At 54.4% G+C, this 14,024-nt stretch overlaps 2 protein-coding genes across 6 annotated transcripts in view; one reads left to right on the top strand and one right to left on the bottom strand.

Annotated features, from left to right (window-relative positions):
- Window positions 1-540: 540 nt before the first annotated feature.
- On the bottom strand, window positions 541-13,592 carry SNRPA (small nuclear ribonucleoprotein polypeptide A). Its single transcript, XM_001499336.7, has 8 exons — window positions 13,492-13,592; window positions 12,012-12,100; window positions 11,467-11,553; window positions 7,665-7,837; window positions 4,837-5,016; window positions 2,886-3,059; window positions 2,357-2,445; window positions 541-919 (listed from the first exon to the last, which is right to left on the bottom strand). Exons 3-8 carry the CDS (start codon window positions 11,537-11,539, stop codon window positions 760-762), a joined length of 849 nt encoding a protein of 282 aa, XP_001499386.1. The 5' UTR covers window positions 11,540-11,553; window positions 12,012-12,100; window positions 13,492-13,592; the 3' UTR covers window positions 541-759.
- The window catches only part of ACTMAP (actin maturation protease), a 7,326-nt gene continuing 5,115 nt past the window's right edge, over window positions 11,814-14,024 (top strand). For 3 of the 5 annotated variants that reach the window (XM_070224488.1, XM_023649778.2, XM_070224487.1), the window contains exon 1: window positions 12,436-12,649. Coding sequence is in view for 2 of the 5 variants with exons in the window: in XM_014736502.3 (XP_014591988.1) it covers window positions 13,118-13,437 (320 nt within the window). In the remaining 3 variants the exon portion in view is untranslated. Of the gene's footprint in view, window positions 13,438-14,024 lie in introns of all 5 variants that reach the window. The other 2 variants (XM_014736502.3, XM_001498105.6) reach the window with 2 other exon arrangements.

Genomic DNA, 14,024 nt, shown 5'->3' with positions numbered 1-14,024 from the left:
CTCAACTCTAGCCTGCAGCTCCATCAGGTGCTGCAGACTTGAACTTGAACTTGAACTCTCAAACCCAGACTGCCACTCCTACCATCCCTGCAACGATTTCACGAGCTCCCAATTCCCTCCCTTTTTCCTGAACGACCTAGAGTGGTTTCTGCAGGACTCTTGCCACAACAGAAGGCACTTTCGTGAAGGTTAGAAAAAAGTAAAGAAAAACCTCTTCCTTAACACTATCGCATTAGCAAATTGTTGGAACTGTCTACAAAGTGAATGGTGTGCCATCAAAGGTGGCATCCTTGTGCGGCACAGAACCTGCCCAGTGTACATGGCAGCCTGGTCTCAATTTCCTGCCCTGAATGCTGATTGAGACAAAACAGAAATCTCCCGGAGTAGTAAAGGTGGCTTAAGCTTGGACAATATTACTACACCACTCCGTGTGTCACCAAGGCTGTAACCCCCAATGTGCCGGGAGGTCCAAATACCCAGAATATTCTGATGTGCAGGGAAGGGAAACAGAGAAGACAAGAAAATAAAAACAACAAATGGTTGTGAAAAACCGAACCTCAAAAAACCACTTTAATTCCGGCCTAACAGCGCCAGGTGCAATGTCTGGGGACAGACTCTGGGTACAATGCTGTGTGGCGACCACTCACTCACACACGGCTCCAAGAAGGCCCCCAAGGGGGACTTACCTTCAGGGGGCTGAGCCAAGGGGGGAGGGGTGGCCCCAGAACAGGGGGCGGGGGCAGGCATGGGGAAAGGGTGCTACTTCTTGGCAAAGGAGATCTTCATGGCGTTGTTCTGGGTGATCTTAAAGCCCTGCAGGGCGTCACGAGCGGCCCCTGCCTGCACCTCATTGTCAAACTCCACGAAGGCGATGTCGTGCCGCCCGGGGACCAGCCGGACCTCTTTGAAGCCAGGGAACCTGAGAGAAGGGGACAGACCTCAGGGATCCAGAGTCAGCATTTCCCCCTAACATTGTGGCTTCTGGTGGGTAGAGGCCCGGGATGGTGCTGAACATCCTCCAATGCAGAGGACGGCCTCAATAACAAAGAATTACCCCGCCCCAATAAATATACTAGTGCTAAGTTGAGAAACCCTAATATAAACAAGTGCATACAGCGTAAACATATGATTTTAATAAGAAATTTTAACACGAACACCCATGTGACCATCACTTAGATCAAGAAACAACACTGCCCCACCCCCATCCTTCCCAAACCATAACCCACCCACCTCCGCTCCAGAAATAACCCCCACCCTGAACCCTATGATCTGCTCTTTCATTTCCCTCTTCTCTTTCCTACTTCCTTCCCCATTAAGCAATCACTCTCATGTTTACTGGGTATCCTTTTTTCCATCAGCATTCTTAGAAAACACATATTGTTTTGTTGACATGCTATCAACATGGTATTGTTTTTCTGTTTTATCCAGTTTCTCAGAATTTCCTCCCAGTGCTATCATGAAGAACCACCCACAGTGCTGGGGGGGAATCAGAACTGGCTACCTCAAGATGTGTCTCTAGCTTGCTTATTTTTAAGAACAAAAGACTCTGAAAGAAACCTTGACCTTCCCCCTAACTGCCTACAAGATAATTTCAGATAAAAGGCCTGTCCCCAGGACAGGCCATCACCACAGATAACTCTGGGTATCAGTAGACAGGGAGGGTCCTGGTTAAGCCCATTCTTATCTACCAAACAGTTGCTTTTCCATTTCCATGAGAATTGCCTTCCTCCCCTTTGAAGCCCCAAACCACTACCCCCAACACCCTCCTTTGTCTTTAGCTGAAGATAGGGCGATCAGAATTGGCCACCTCACTGCTCTTTCTGCATCTCCGGTGCTGCTCTCTCCCTTCTCCCAGGCTGCCTCCAACTCCCCATCTACACCCCTCGGACAGTGTTAAGAATTTCTTTAGGATATGCGATCAGAAGCAGAGCCGCCAGGTGAGCACACTGCCCAACTTTTGGTTACCCTCCGCAATGGCAATGGCCTCGGCGGTCTGCATCCCGTCAGCAGGTCAAGAGAGTTCAAACACCTCCTCCCACACTCGCAGTTTGACAGCCCTGATTTTGCCAGTCTAGCCAGCGTTCAATGACGTCTCGCTGCTGTTTTACATGCACCTTGCATGCCTCCACTTTAGAGACCGGCAAGATGAGGCCCAGAGCCTGGTCGCCCACCCCATGAAGGCTGGCATGCCCCGGCTATGGCTGAGCTCCAGCCTCATCACCACCACACCCCTGTCCTGCTTGCAAAGCATAAGCAGCCTCAGGGCTCCACCACCAGAATTCTGAGGCCTGTCCCCACAGTGACAACCTTCTGGCTATCGCCCTCCAGCCCCTGCCCAGACACAGGCCCCACTTACTGGTTGAAAAGCATGGACAGCATGAGCTCGTTGGTCTCCTCCGGCAGGTTGGTGAGGAACAAGATGTGATTTGGTGGATTTTCGGAAAGCTGCGGGCGAGAGGCAGGAGCCTGTGAGTCTAGCAGAGGATCTACGGCCCTCCTGCTCTCCATCCCCTACACTGCTTGAATTCTTGCTAGCCCTTCACCTGATACAGCCTCTGTTGCTGCTATCTACCCTTCTCTGCCCTCACTAACCGTAAGCCACCAGAGAGCACTGCCGTATCCATAAGCAGACGCTCAGCAGAAGTTCACTGAATGGATCTAGGTGCTGGCCTCTGCTCCAGCCTCACCAGAACCTTCCAAAGCTCCTCCCACGAGTATGCCACACCCTCTCCACTGCACACCCCCATCCTCATCCTCCAACAGCACCTCCTCAGGGAGGCGTGCCCAGACCACCCAACCCACAACAGCGCCCCTACCCATCCCCTCCTATTATCATGCTCTGATTCTGACTATTGACAGGAGACCCCAGAGGACTAGACACTTACAGGCTGGGCAGGCGGCATCTGCCCCGGCATAAGCTGCTGCGGGGGCATGGCACCCGGTGGGATCTGGCCGGGTGCCAGGCCTGGTGGTGGGATCATGCCAGGCGGCGGCATGTAGGGAGGCTGGCCCGGCATGTGGTGCATGATGCGGGGCGCCTGAGTCATGGGCGGCATGCCCTGCGGAGAGAGGGAGGACAGGACTGAGGGCGAGGCCCACAGGGGACAGGAGACGTGCTTTCAGTGTCAGCAGGAGGGGAGAGGAGAATAGGCTGTTAGAGGAAGCCCAGGGTGTGAGAGACACAGGGAGAAAGACCCAGACTCGGAAAGAGGCAAAAACGGCACCCAATGAGAGATGGAGCGAAACAGACCGAGGGCCACGGAGGGACATTAAATCAGAAGGAGTTAAAAAAAATTTTAACATAGAAAAACTAGTCAGTATGACCTAACTTTGTTTAGAGATATGTTAAAGAAAAAAAAAAAGGACTACAAAAGAAATCAAAACATTAACAATTAACTAAAAGCGGTGGAAATAAACACCATACTGAGCATGCCGTACTTTTGCTTCTAAAAAATAAACTTTAAGGAGAAAAAAAGAAACTCAGGGACGCACAGAGAAAAGTGACAGTGGACGACAGAGCTGGACGAGGATGGGCAGGGCAGGTGCAGAGAGAAATGGGAGGGGTGGTGGTGTGGGAAGGAGAGAGTCCAACGGCACACAGCACAGGCACCCAGGAGATGGGGGCTGCCAGAGCTGGAACCACAATCCGAAGTCATATATGGATAGAAAGCTGGGTGCAGGGAGGGGAGGGTGAGTGGGGAAGCTCGACACTAACCCAGACAGCGCTGCTGACCCAGAGAAAGTGTGAGTTGGACAAACAGAGCGTGACCATCAGAGAAGCCGACACGAAGACTCGGAGACCTGGGAGAGGGGTCCCAGCCATCCACCTTGTCTCCAGCACTTGGTGTTTTCTGTATCCTGTTTAGAAAACAGGATGCTTCCACTTGTCATGCCCTTACCAAGGTTGAAGACATTTTCCTGTTTTCTTCTAGAACCTTTATTGTTTTTGCTGCCACTTTCAGGTCTATGATTCATCTCATGTTAACTTAGATAGAGTTGAGGTAGGGCTAATTTTTCCCTTACAGACATCAAATTGGCCCAGAATCCTTTACGAGCAGAAAAAGTCCTTTGACCCCTGGATGGAGGGGTGCCTTGATCGCACGTGGAGTAACCATACATGTTCAGATCTGTTTCTAGACTCTATTCTGCCCCCTGGTCCACCTTTCTACCATTACGCCAACACCTCACCATCTTGACCACTATCACAGGTTCCCTGGCTTTCTAGGCCTCGTCTGCCTTGCTTTGCCCTTCCAGGCATTTAGAAACAGCCTGTCAGGGTTCCAAAAATTCCTGTTGGGATTTTGATTGGAATTGTGTTGAATCTTAGATCAATCTGGAGAAGTGACATCTTAACAACCGCGAGCCTTTCCAGCCGTTTGCTGACGTCGCCCCCAGCCTCTCTCGGCACCGTTCTGCAGCTTCGCTCGGGCCGTTATGCCCACCTCTCGTTGGATTTACTCCTCGGTGCTATTTTTCAGTTTGAAGTCTACTTGTTTGTTCCATGTTGACCTTCTATCCAGCGGCCTTGCTAAATTAGATTCACTTACTAATCCTAACTGTTGGTTAGTGGTTTCCTCTGCATTTGCTACACAGACACGGACTTAAAAGACACAGAATGCGGAATCAAGGTCAAGGAGAGAGAGGAAGCAAGAGACTGAGACACAGAGAAAGAGATCCTGAGGAACAGGCAGGAACAGGCATTTCCGAGTGGAGATATCATTATTCAGGTGCTCAACTGCCCCCCAGAAGACACCCCTCCCACCCTGCCCTAAGCCAAGCCATGTGGCTGAGGACGGCCCGGGGGTGAGAGGGCTGCGTCTCTGGGCCCTGGCTTACCGGGACAGGCCCCTGGACAGCGCCCACCACGGGGGCAGCTGCCCCACCCTGCACGGCCTTCTTGGCAGCTGGGGTCTCCTGGCTCTTGGGCTTCCTCTTCTCCCGCTTGCGGTCCCGCTCCACAAAGGTGCCCTTCATCTTGGCAATGATGTCCGAGTCGGTCTTGGCGTACTGGATGCGCTGCCAAACAGAGGAGACGGGTCAAGCGGAGTGGACCTCAAGCCAAATCACCCAGGTGCAAAAGCAGGCCTTCCCGGGAGCTCGGTGAGCAACGTCATGAAGACCACTTGTCCTCAGCGTCCTCATCTGTAAAACGGGGATTGTGACGTTCCCACTGCCAAGGGTGACTGAGGACTAAATGAGTCACATGCTTTGAACAGTACCTGGCACGTAGCAAGGGCTCAGTCAGGGGGCTGCTGGGATTCTGAAGGAAAGACGGGATGCCTGGCCCCCACAGCCACCTGAGGGTGTACCCTCGGAAAAGGAAGGTACTATCAGCCTATTTCCTGAAGAACACTGTGTATGGTTTCGTTCCCTAGGAACAAAGGAAAGTTAAAGTACAAAAAAAAAAGTGGCCGGCCGGGTGGCACAGCAGTTAAGTTTGCATGTTCCACTTCGGTGGCCCGGGATTCGCCAGTTTGGATCCCGGGTACAGACATGGCGCCACGTGGCAAGCCATGCTGTGGCAGGCATCCCACATATAAAGTAGAGGAAGACGGGCATGGATGTTAGCTCAGGGCCAGTCTTCCTCAGCAAAAAGAGGAGGATTGGCAGCAGATGTGAGCTCAGGGCTAATCTTCCCCCCCAAAAATAAAATAAAATAAAATAAAATTTAAATTAAAAAAAAAAGTGCATTGGAGAAGGGGATGTGAAGTGTTGAGAACTGAAATTTTCAGTGTGGCCGGCAAAGGCCGCTTGAAGGGACACTGGTGTAGACACACAGGGAGGGAGGGAGTCATGTAGACACCCAGGGAAAGAGCATTCTAGCAAAGGGAACAGCCATCCAAGAGGCCAGTGTGGATGAGGAGGGAGGAGACAAGGTCACAGAGGCAGCAGGGACCTTGGGGACCATGGTGAGACTTTGTCCTTTCCTGAGAAAGCCGGAAGCCGTGGAGTGTCTCAAAGGAGCACTATGGTTGTGGCATAGAGGAGCCTGAGAGGCGCAGAGGTCAAAGCAGGGGCACCAGCAGGCAGCTGCTGCCACACTCCTGACGAGGGACAGCGGTGCCCGGGACCAGCGGGCGGCAGGGGAGGGGTGAGAACCAGGCAGTCAGGGGATGTTTTGAAGGTGGAGCTAACAGGAGTCCCCAACAACTCACACATCCCCAGCCCTGATTTGGGCAAGAAAAGGTGCAGAGACTCAACACAAAAAGGTCGATGGTTGTTACACCTCAAAAGCTACTTAAGTTCTCTCACTCCGCTTTGGAGGCCCAGGGTTTCGCAGGTTCGGATCCTAGGCATGGACATGGCACTGCTCATCAGGCCTTACTGAGGCGGCGTCCCACATGCCACAACTAGAAGAACCCATGACTAAGAATATACAACTATGGACCGGGGCGGGGGGTGGGGGGGAGGATTTGGGGAGAAAAATCAGGGGGGGAAAAAAAAAGATTGCCAACAGGTGTTAGCTCAGGTGCCAATCTTAAGGAAAAAAAAAAAAAAGCTACTTCCTAGCTGCTCCCGAAAGGCACTGGAAGGTACGGCGACTCTGGGTCCACACACCCAGAGGCGACAACAGGCAGGAGCTAAAGGGCTGCCCTCTCCAGATGGAGGCGAGGGCCCCCGCCTACTGTCTTCCACACGAGCTGACCTGCCAGGGACCTGCACACACTGAGACTTGTCACCTCCGCAAGGGAGCTGGTCCAGGGTATTCCAATCAGGTGAAACGTGAAAACTTTGAGGCACAAGAGAAAAGGCCTGAAGAACCACAGATAGAGTCTGCTAGCAACAGGGCAGAATTCTAGTTCAGGGCAGGGACTTCAAACCTCTCCTCACCACCCAGACTGCCGCCCCAGGGCCGTCCACTCGGCCTCCTGAACATCTGCAGCCCACCCCTTCCTCCCATCCCATGGCCCCTGCCCTGCTCCTGGCCCAACCTCTCCTGCCCGGGAGCCCCACTCAGCCTCACCTTGGCAAGCGGGCCCTAACGTTCCTCCTCCAATCCACTCTGCGCAACAGCCACGGGCATCTCCCTAAACCCTCCCACGGCTCCCCAGCCCCCTGGGAATCCAGTGCACTTTCAGGACAAACCCCAGCTCCTTAGCCTGACTTCTGACACGCTCTCTAGGTCACACCCTCCCCATCACTTTCCACCCTTCACTCCAGCCAAATCAATCTGACTCACTTCCTCAATTACTTACTTCTTGCTTATCTCTGGGCCTTAGTCCACACAGTCCCTCTGCCTGATACTTTCTCCCTCTCCTCCCCCAGCTCTCTCTCCCTCTCCTTCAGTCTCACCTCCTCCAGAAAGCCTTCCCTGAGCCCTCTCACTAGGTGCCAGGCCTCCTCCAACCTCCCCCAGCTCTGTGCACTACCCCCAACCCAGCCCTGACCCCTCTGGGTCGCCACCCTCTGGTGACAGGCTTGTCTCTCCCACAGCATTGTGGGTCTGAGGGGGCAGGGCTGGGGGCTCCTTTGGTCACTGTGTGTCCCCACACCCCAGTACAGTGACAGTGAAAGCTGAGGGACAGGAAGAGAGACTCCTGTCCTTAAGAGACTGGACTACAGGTCCCAGAAGTCCAGGCCCACCCAGTGTCCTACAGCACTTGGCACATGTGTGCACACACAGGCACGCTCACACACACATCCTCCACACCCCCAGTGCTCACCATGGGCTTGTCGTAGAAGGGGAAACCTTGCATGGAGCGCAGGGCGTTGGTGGCGCTGCTGACCTCCTTGAAGATGACAAAAGCCTGGCCCCTCATCTTCAGGCTCCGAGACACCAGGATATCCAGGATCTGGCCAAACTGGGAGAAGATGGCGTACAGGGACTTCTTCAGCTCTGCAGAGGGGGAGGGAAAGATCCAGGGGTGACCAGAGGCCTTGGTACCACGTCCTGGGGCTTGAAGTCCCTTTTTCAGAAGCAAGTGCAGCCCAGAAGAGAAACCATCAGTCAACTGACAGCCTACCCAGAATGCCGTGGGTCAGCAATCCCTCAAGAGCCAGCAACACCAGCAGCAGCCAAGAATGGCCCCAGTGGTCATGTGCATCCGCTGTAAGAGGTGGGCAGTAACAATACCCACCCACAGGGCTGCTGTATGAGGAACGAGCCATACTTACAAGGGCACACAGCCACCGCCCCAGAAATGCACACTCTTTTCATTGTCCCTAGCACCTTGACACAGGCCTGGGTGATGTGGCCCTGGCTGACCTCTCCAACCTCATCTCTCCCCACACTCCATCTCACCCTGGTATCTCCAACCACACTAGTCTCCCGACCCTTTCTCGGGCCCGTCACACAGATTTCTGCCTCAGGACCTTTGCACCAGCTGCTCCCTCTCCAGGAACCTTTCTCCTGATGTGTACATGGCTACTTCCTTCTAGTCACCCAGGTCTCAGCAGAAACGTTGCCACCTTGGAGGCCTTCCCTGACCACTCTGTCTAAAGAAATGCCCCCTCGTGTCACTCTCCCCTGGCCTCGTACCCTACCTGCTTTTCCTTCAGGGCATTTTCCACCTCCTAACATGTTTACTTGTTGTCTAGCTCTCCTTCTGAAGACCTACAGCCCATCCAATTTGTTTTACACAGCATCCCCACGCTCAGCGCAGGCTCCAGCACACAAACTTCACAAACATTTCCAAGGAAAAAGACACCATGAAGCGCTTGATGGAAGTAACTTCATTAAATCTCACAACAGCCCCACGAGGGAGCAACTGAACCGTCTCCGTTTTACCAAGACGGAAGCAGGATCTGATGTTTATCATGGGCCTAGGAGGGGTGTCCCGAGGGTGCCGGGAAACCCCTGCAGAGCTGGGAAGAGCCAAGTCCACCTGAGTCCAGTGTCACCGCAGCTCACTAGCAAGATGCCTCCTCACTGGACAGCAAGCGGAAGTCAAACTAGACTCAGGAAGGACCTCTCCTACCGCCCGGGCTGGAAAAGGGGACCGATCTTACGCAAAGAAGGTATCTGAGCTCAAACGGCTGGTGAAAGACATTGTAGGGGAGGGAAGAAATGAAAATGTGTGTGTAGGCAGGGCAAGTGGGGTTCAGGGGGAAGCCAGATTTTCTTTTCTTAATGCTTTTTGGTGAGGAAGATTGGCCCTGAGCTAACACCTGTTGCCAATCTTCTTTTTTCTCTTTTTTTTCCCTCCCCAAAGCCCCAGTACCTAGTTGTCCATCCTAGTTGTAGGTCCTTCTAGTTCTTGTGTGGGATCTGCCAGCACGGCTGGATGAGCAGTGCTAGGTGTGCGCCCAGGATCTGAACTGGCGAACCCTGAGCTGCCGAAGCAGAGCACGCAAACGTAACCACTCAGCCACGGGGCCGGCCCCACAAGGGTGTTTTGAAGCAATTAACCAAAATTCTCCCGGTGATATTTCTGTTTGCTTTTTTTTTTAAAGGTGGGCACCTGCACTAACATCTGTTGTCAATCTTTTTTTTTCTCTTCTTCCGCAAAGACCCCCAGTACATAGCTGTAGATTCTAGTTGTGAGTGCCGCTGGTTATGCTATGTGGGACGCCGCCTCAGCGTGGCCTGATGAGCAGTGCCATGTCCATGCCCAGGATCTGAACCAGTGAAACCCTGGGCCACGGAAGTGGAGCACACGAACTTATCCACTCGGCCGTGGAGCCAGCCCCGAAATTTCTGGGTTTTGTCTCTCTCCTCCATCCCCATGACCCCAGCCGGGGCCTCAGTCATCCCACTGGACTCTGGGCCTCTCCCCAGTGTCCTCCCTCGCCCACCCAAGTTCACCTTCCGCAGTTGGGAAGAACTTTCACGACTGACTGCATCCCTTGCCTGGCTCCCGATGCCCTCAGGACGAAGTCCCATGCCGCACCCGGCTCACAGGGCCCCATGAGCCACCAGGGCACGGCTCCCTGGAAGCTGCTCCTCTAGGCCTCAGGGACACCAGATTACCTGTAGTTCCCAGAATGCCCCAGCTCTCCTTGGGCCCCAGCTATTTGCACATGCTGGTCCAGGTTAGGAACACTCTTCCAGAATGTCTCCTCCTCTACGAAACTGAATGAATCCCTCTTTCTATGAATGAATTTCATGAACGAATTCCTCCATGAAGGCAGGGCCAGGACTGTCTGAGCCACCAGTGCGTGCTCAGCCCTGCAGGGTGCTGGCTGGGCATGATGCTAGAAAGCACATAGGGGCTTTACGTGGCTTGTTGTTTTCAACAGCAACTTTACTGGTAACCTGAAACTTAATCCCAGCAAGCTCCTTCGGTTCTCCCGACAATTTTCTCGAGGTGATGACAGGAGCTAACCTTCATCCAGCCCCTGCTAACTGCCAGGTACCATAAAAACAAGGGCTGCACGGAGGTTTAGCTAATGTAATCCCCGTAACATCCACGCCAAGCAGGTATTATGATTTTGCCCAGTTTTCAAATACAGAAAGTGAGCTTCAATAAAGGTAAAAACTTGCTGGAAAAAATGTAACAGTATGTTGGATGTCAAGAATCAAGTCCTGGGGCCAGCCTGAGGGCGGAGTGAGTAAGTTCGCACATTCTGCTTTGGCAGCCCAGGGTTTGCAGGGTTGGATCCAGCGTCAGATCCTGGGCGCAGACCTACACACCGCTCATCAGGCCACACCGTGGCAGATCCCACATAGAAGAACTAGAATGACTTACAACTAGGATATATAACTAGGTACTGGGGCTTTGAGGAATAGAAAAAAAAAAGAAGAGGAAGATTGGCAACAGATGTTAACTCAGAGCCAATCTTCCTCACCAAAAAAATAAAAATAAAAAAGAATCAATTCTTTTAGCAGAATTCCACACTGGTGGCCTCAGTCACTTTTCCTTGCTGTGTGACCTTGGACAAGTCACATCACCCCTGAGTCTCAATTTCCTAATCTAAGAAATGGGAATAATAGCTCCTTCCTGCAGGATTGCTGTGAATATTAAATGTGATCAAGATTCCGATATCAGCACCCGGCAGAGTGCTGGCCATCACGATTATTCTTCGCATTTTTAAAAATTAAAGTATTAATAGTCATTTTCACTTTGGAACAAAACATTTTTTTCTTGGGCTGATCACTGAGGACACAACAGTGACCAGGGCAGTCCCAATTCTTACCCTCATGAAGCTCAGAGGCCAGTGGAGAGACAGCCCCATGACAGCCCAGAACGATCAGGGCGAGAGGGGGAATGTCCAGGGCCTGTGGGAAGTCAGAGGCAGGCACCTGAGGGGAAAGGGGGTGGGGAAGACTTCCTGGAGGAGGGGTCCTGTAAGCCGAAACCCTGAAGGATGAGCAACAGTGACCAGGTTACCGTGCCGTGCCGTGCCCGAGTGTGAGATGCGCGGAGGGAGTGGTGAAGACAGAGGAAGCAGCACGTGCAAAGGTCGAGGGATCAACTCTAACAGTCTGGCTGGAGAAGGCTGAGGAAGACAGGCGGATACCGGGGATGGAAGAGGGGGCCGGCTCCTGCGGGCCAGCCTGGAGTCTGGACTATTGCGAGAACTCACCATCCTTCTTGATCTTCTCGTTGAGGTTGTTGATATAAATAGTGTGGTTGGGGCGGGTCTCGGGAACTGCCATGGAGTGCGGTAGGGCTGAAAAAGTGGAAAAGGCAACCTCAGCCCTGGCTTTCTCCAAATCCTTTGCCCCAACGCGGGCTGCCTAGGGATCTTCCTCCCAGGAGGAAGTCAGGTAGGGCGTGGAGGAGGGAAGAGACAGGCGAAGCTCGGGAAACAAAGCGAACGCAAGACACCACTTCTCCTCCCCGCGTGCGAGGGAACTCTCGAAAGCGCTACTACGAGTCCCAGCATGCTATACGCGATCAGTAGGCGGAGCGTTCTAAGTGGCGATTCCCATTGGCCCAAGCGCTCAGAGGGCAGCCCAGGAGAAAAAGCCCGGATGTAGAGCCCGTTGGGGAAGGAGAGATGACTTTGCGGCGCCCTGGCCTCGCGCAGCGGGAAAATAGTTTCCCCACACGAGGCGCAGGAAGGCCCGGGAGCCAAGCGATACGCCCGCCCGGCGTCGAATACCTCCTGACCCATAGATTACTCACCGACAGAGCCGCAGCTCCCGCAAGCGGCGCCTGCTACGTTTCTGAGCGCCGGTCACTGAGCTTCCTCTCCTGGCCCCGCCTCTGTCTTTCTGCAAGCCAATCCCCGCGCGGACACTCGGTAGCTTGACCAATTAGAGTAAGTCTCGCCCCTGGGCCCAGATCTTGCCAATCAAAACGGCATTTGGGTTCCCGCCTCAGCAGGAAAGCCCCGCCCACTCCCCCGCAAACCCTCCGCCTTCTGCTGTGCCCGGGGCTACGGACCAATCAGTGACGGCTACGCCCCCTCACGCGCTTTTCGCCAATCGGGACGCGTCTTTTCCGGAGGCAGTCCTTTGGAAGCCCCACCTCTCCGCCCTCTCTGTCACGTGACCGCTGAAGGGGCGGGCCCGAGTTGCGAGTTCTACCACGTGACGTGGGAAAGGTTGTGTTCTGCTGCCGCCATTTTGCGGGAAGGCGGAGGCTCCTTTTTCTTCCATTCCCTGTGCCGGCGGTATCGCGGTTCCCAGCGCCCTCCGATTTCTGAGCCTTCCCCAGCCCACAAGACTTTTCCTGTGGCGCTCTGATTCCAGGACCTTCTCCACCACTAGGCTGGTTTTCCTGCCAGGTGTCCTTTTGACCTCTTGACCTCTGACTCAAAGGTCAGCCAAGGTTCTGAACTCGGGCCTGGGATGTGAGGGGTTACGGAGCCCGAACTCCCCAGGCTGCAGCCCTGGGTTTCTAAATCCCACCCTTTAGGTGCCTCACCCCAAATTTGAGCCTTCATATCCCAAAATTGACCCCCGAAGTTTCCATATCTAGCCCGGATAGTAAGTTAACCCCCACTCCCTTTCCCTCCCCGAGGCTTGCAGCCAGCTCTGTACCACAAATCTGGCTCCGGATGAAAGGACCCCACCCTGCTTAACCCTCAGATCCCTCCTGATTTGAGTCAGCCGCCATCCCGGCTCCCATGGTCCCAATTTTACCCTGATTCTTCCCATGACTGCTCAGCCCTCAAATTCGGGAACTCAGCTCTAAAATCTTCAGTCTCCATCCCTGAGACCAACTCATTTTGGAGGATCCTTCCCTCTCCCATTCTCGATTTTCCAACCCATGCCATAGACCCCAAAATGATTTCTCCATGCCCTCCTCCTCCAGAGCCCCCAGCCCCTCCTCCAAAGGCACCTGCACCCCAGACCCCCATCCTGCCACCTCCTCCCCTGCCCCCACATCTCCCCGACTTAGCTCTTCCACCCCCTTCCTCGAGTCTTGAGGCCCCCGTTCCCCCGCCACCCCCACTGCCACCTCCACCCACCGCCCCAGGGGTTGCTCCCCCTCACGTCTACGGCCTGGAGAAGAGCCGGCTCCTGAAGGAGGCCTTGGAGAAGGCCGGCCCAGTCCCCAGGGGCAGAGAGGACGTCAAGAGGCTCCTGAAGCTGCACAAGGACCGGTAGGGTCCCTGTGCCCCGCCCCACCCCACCCGCCCAGGGTCTCACCAACCCACCTGTGCCCAGATCACTTGAGCCCTCTCCTCTTGGGGGTTCCCATTCCCTCAAGGTCAAACAGTCTGGCTGCTCCAGCGCTGTCCTGAGACCCTTCAGCAAGCCAGTGAGAGACAGATCCCTCCCTCCACGGGACAGGGGCAGCCCAGCGTGGTCAGAGCTGTGATGAGGGCACCCGGAGGGACTGCCCGACCCAGGCTGGGGGTCCGTGGGGCCTGTCTGGAGAAGGGGAGCCCCGAGTGCTGTGGAGCAAGTCCTGCAGGGCTGTGTGATGAGAGTAAGCAGCCTGTGCAGAGACCCAGAGTGAGAGGAAGACTTGTTCTGTTGAGGAACCTGCAAACATGTTCTGTAACGGGACAGGGGAAGTGGTGAAGATGGGGTTTCACAGGTGGGCAGGGCAGGACGGGCACGTGAAGGAAGCTAGACTGTCCTGAGGGCCCTGGGGAGCCGTGGAGGGCCTCATACAGGAAGGGAGGCCACCTGCGGGGAGTGGAGGTGGTGACACTGGAATCTGGGGGCCCAGGTGGGAGGGGAG

Source organism: Equus caballus, chromosome 10, assembly GCF_041296265.1.
Source record: "Equus caballus isolate H_3958 breed thoroughbred chromosome 10, TB-T2T, whole genome shotgun sequence".
Lineage (NCBI taxonomy): Eukaryota > Metazoa > Chordata > Mammalia > Perissodactyla > Equidae > Equus > Equus caballus.
The sequence above is the reverse complement of the archived record's forward strand: the minus strand, read 5'-3'. Positions and strand labels throughout refer to the sequence as shown.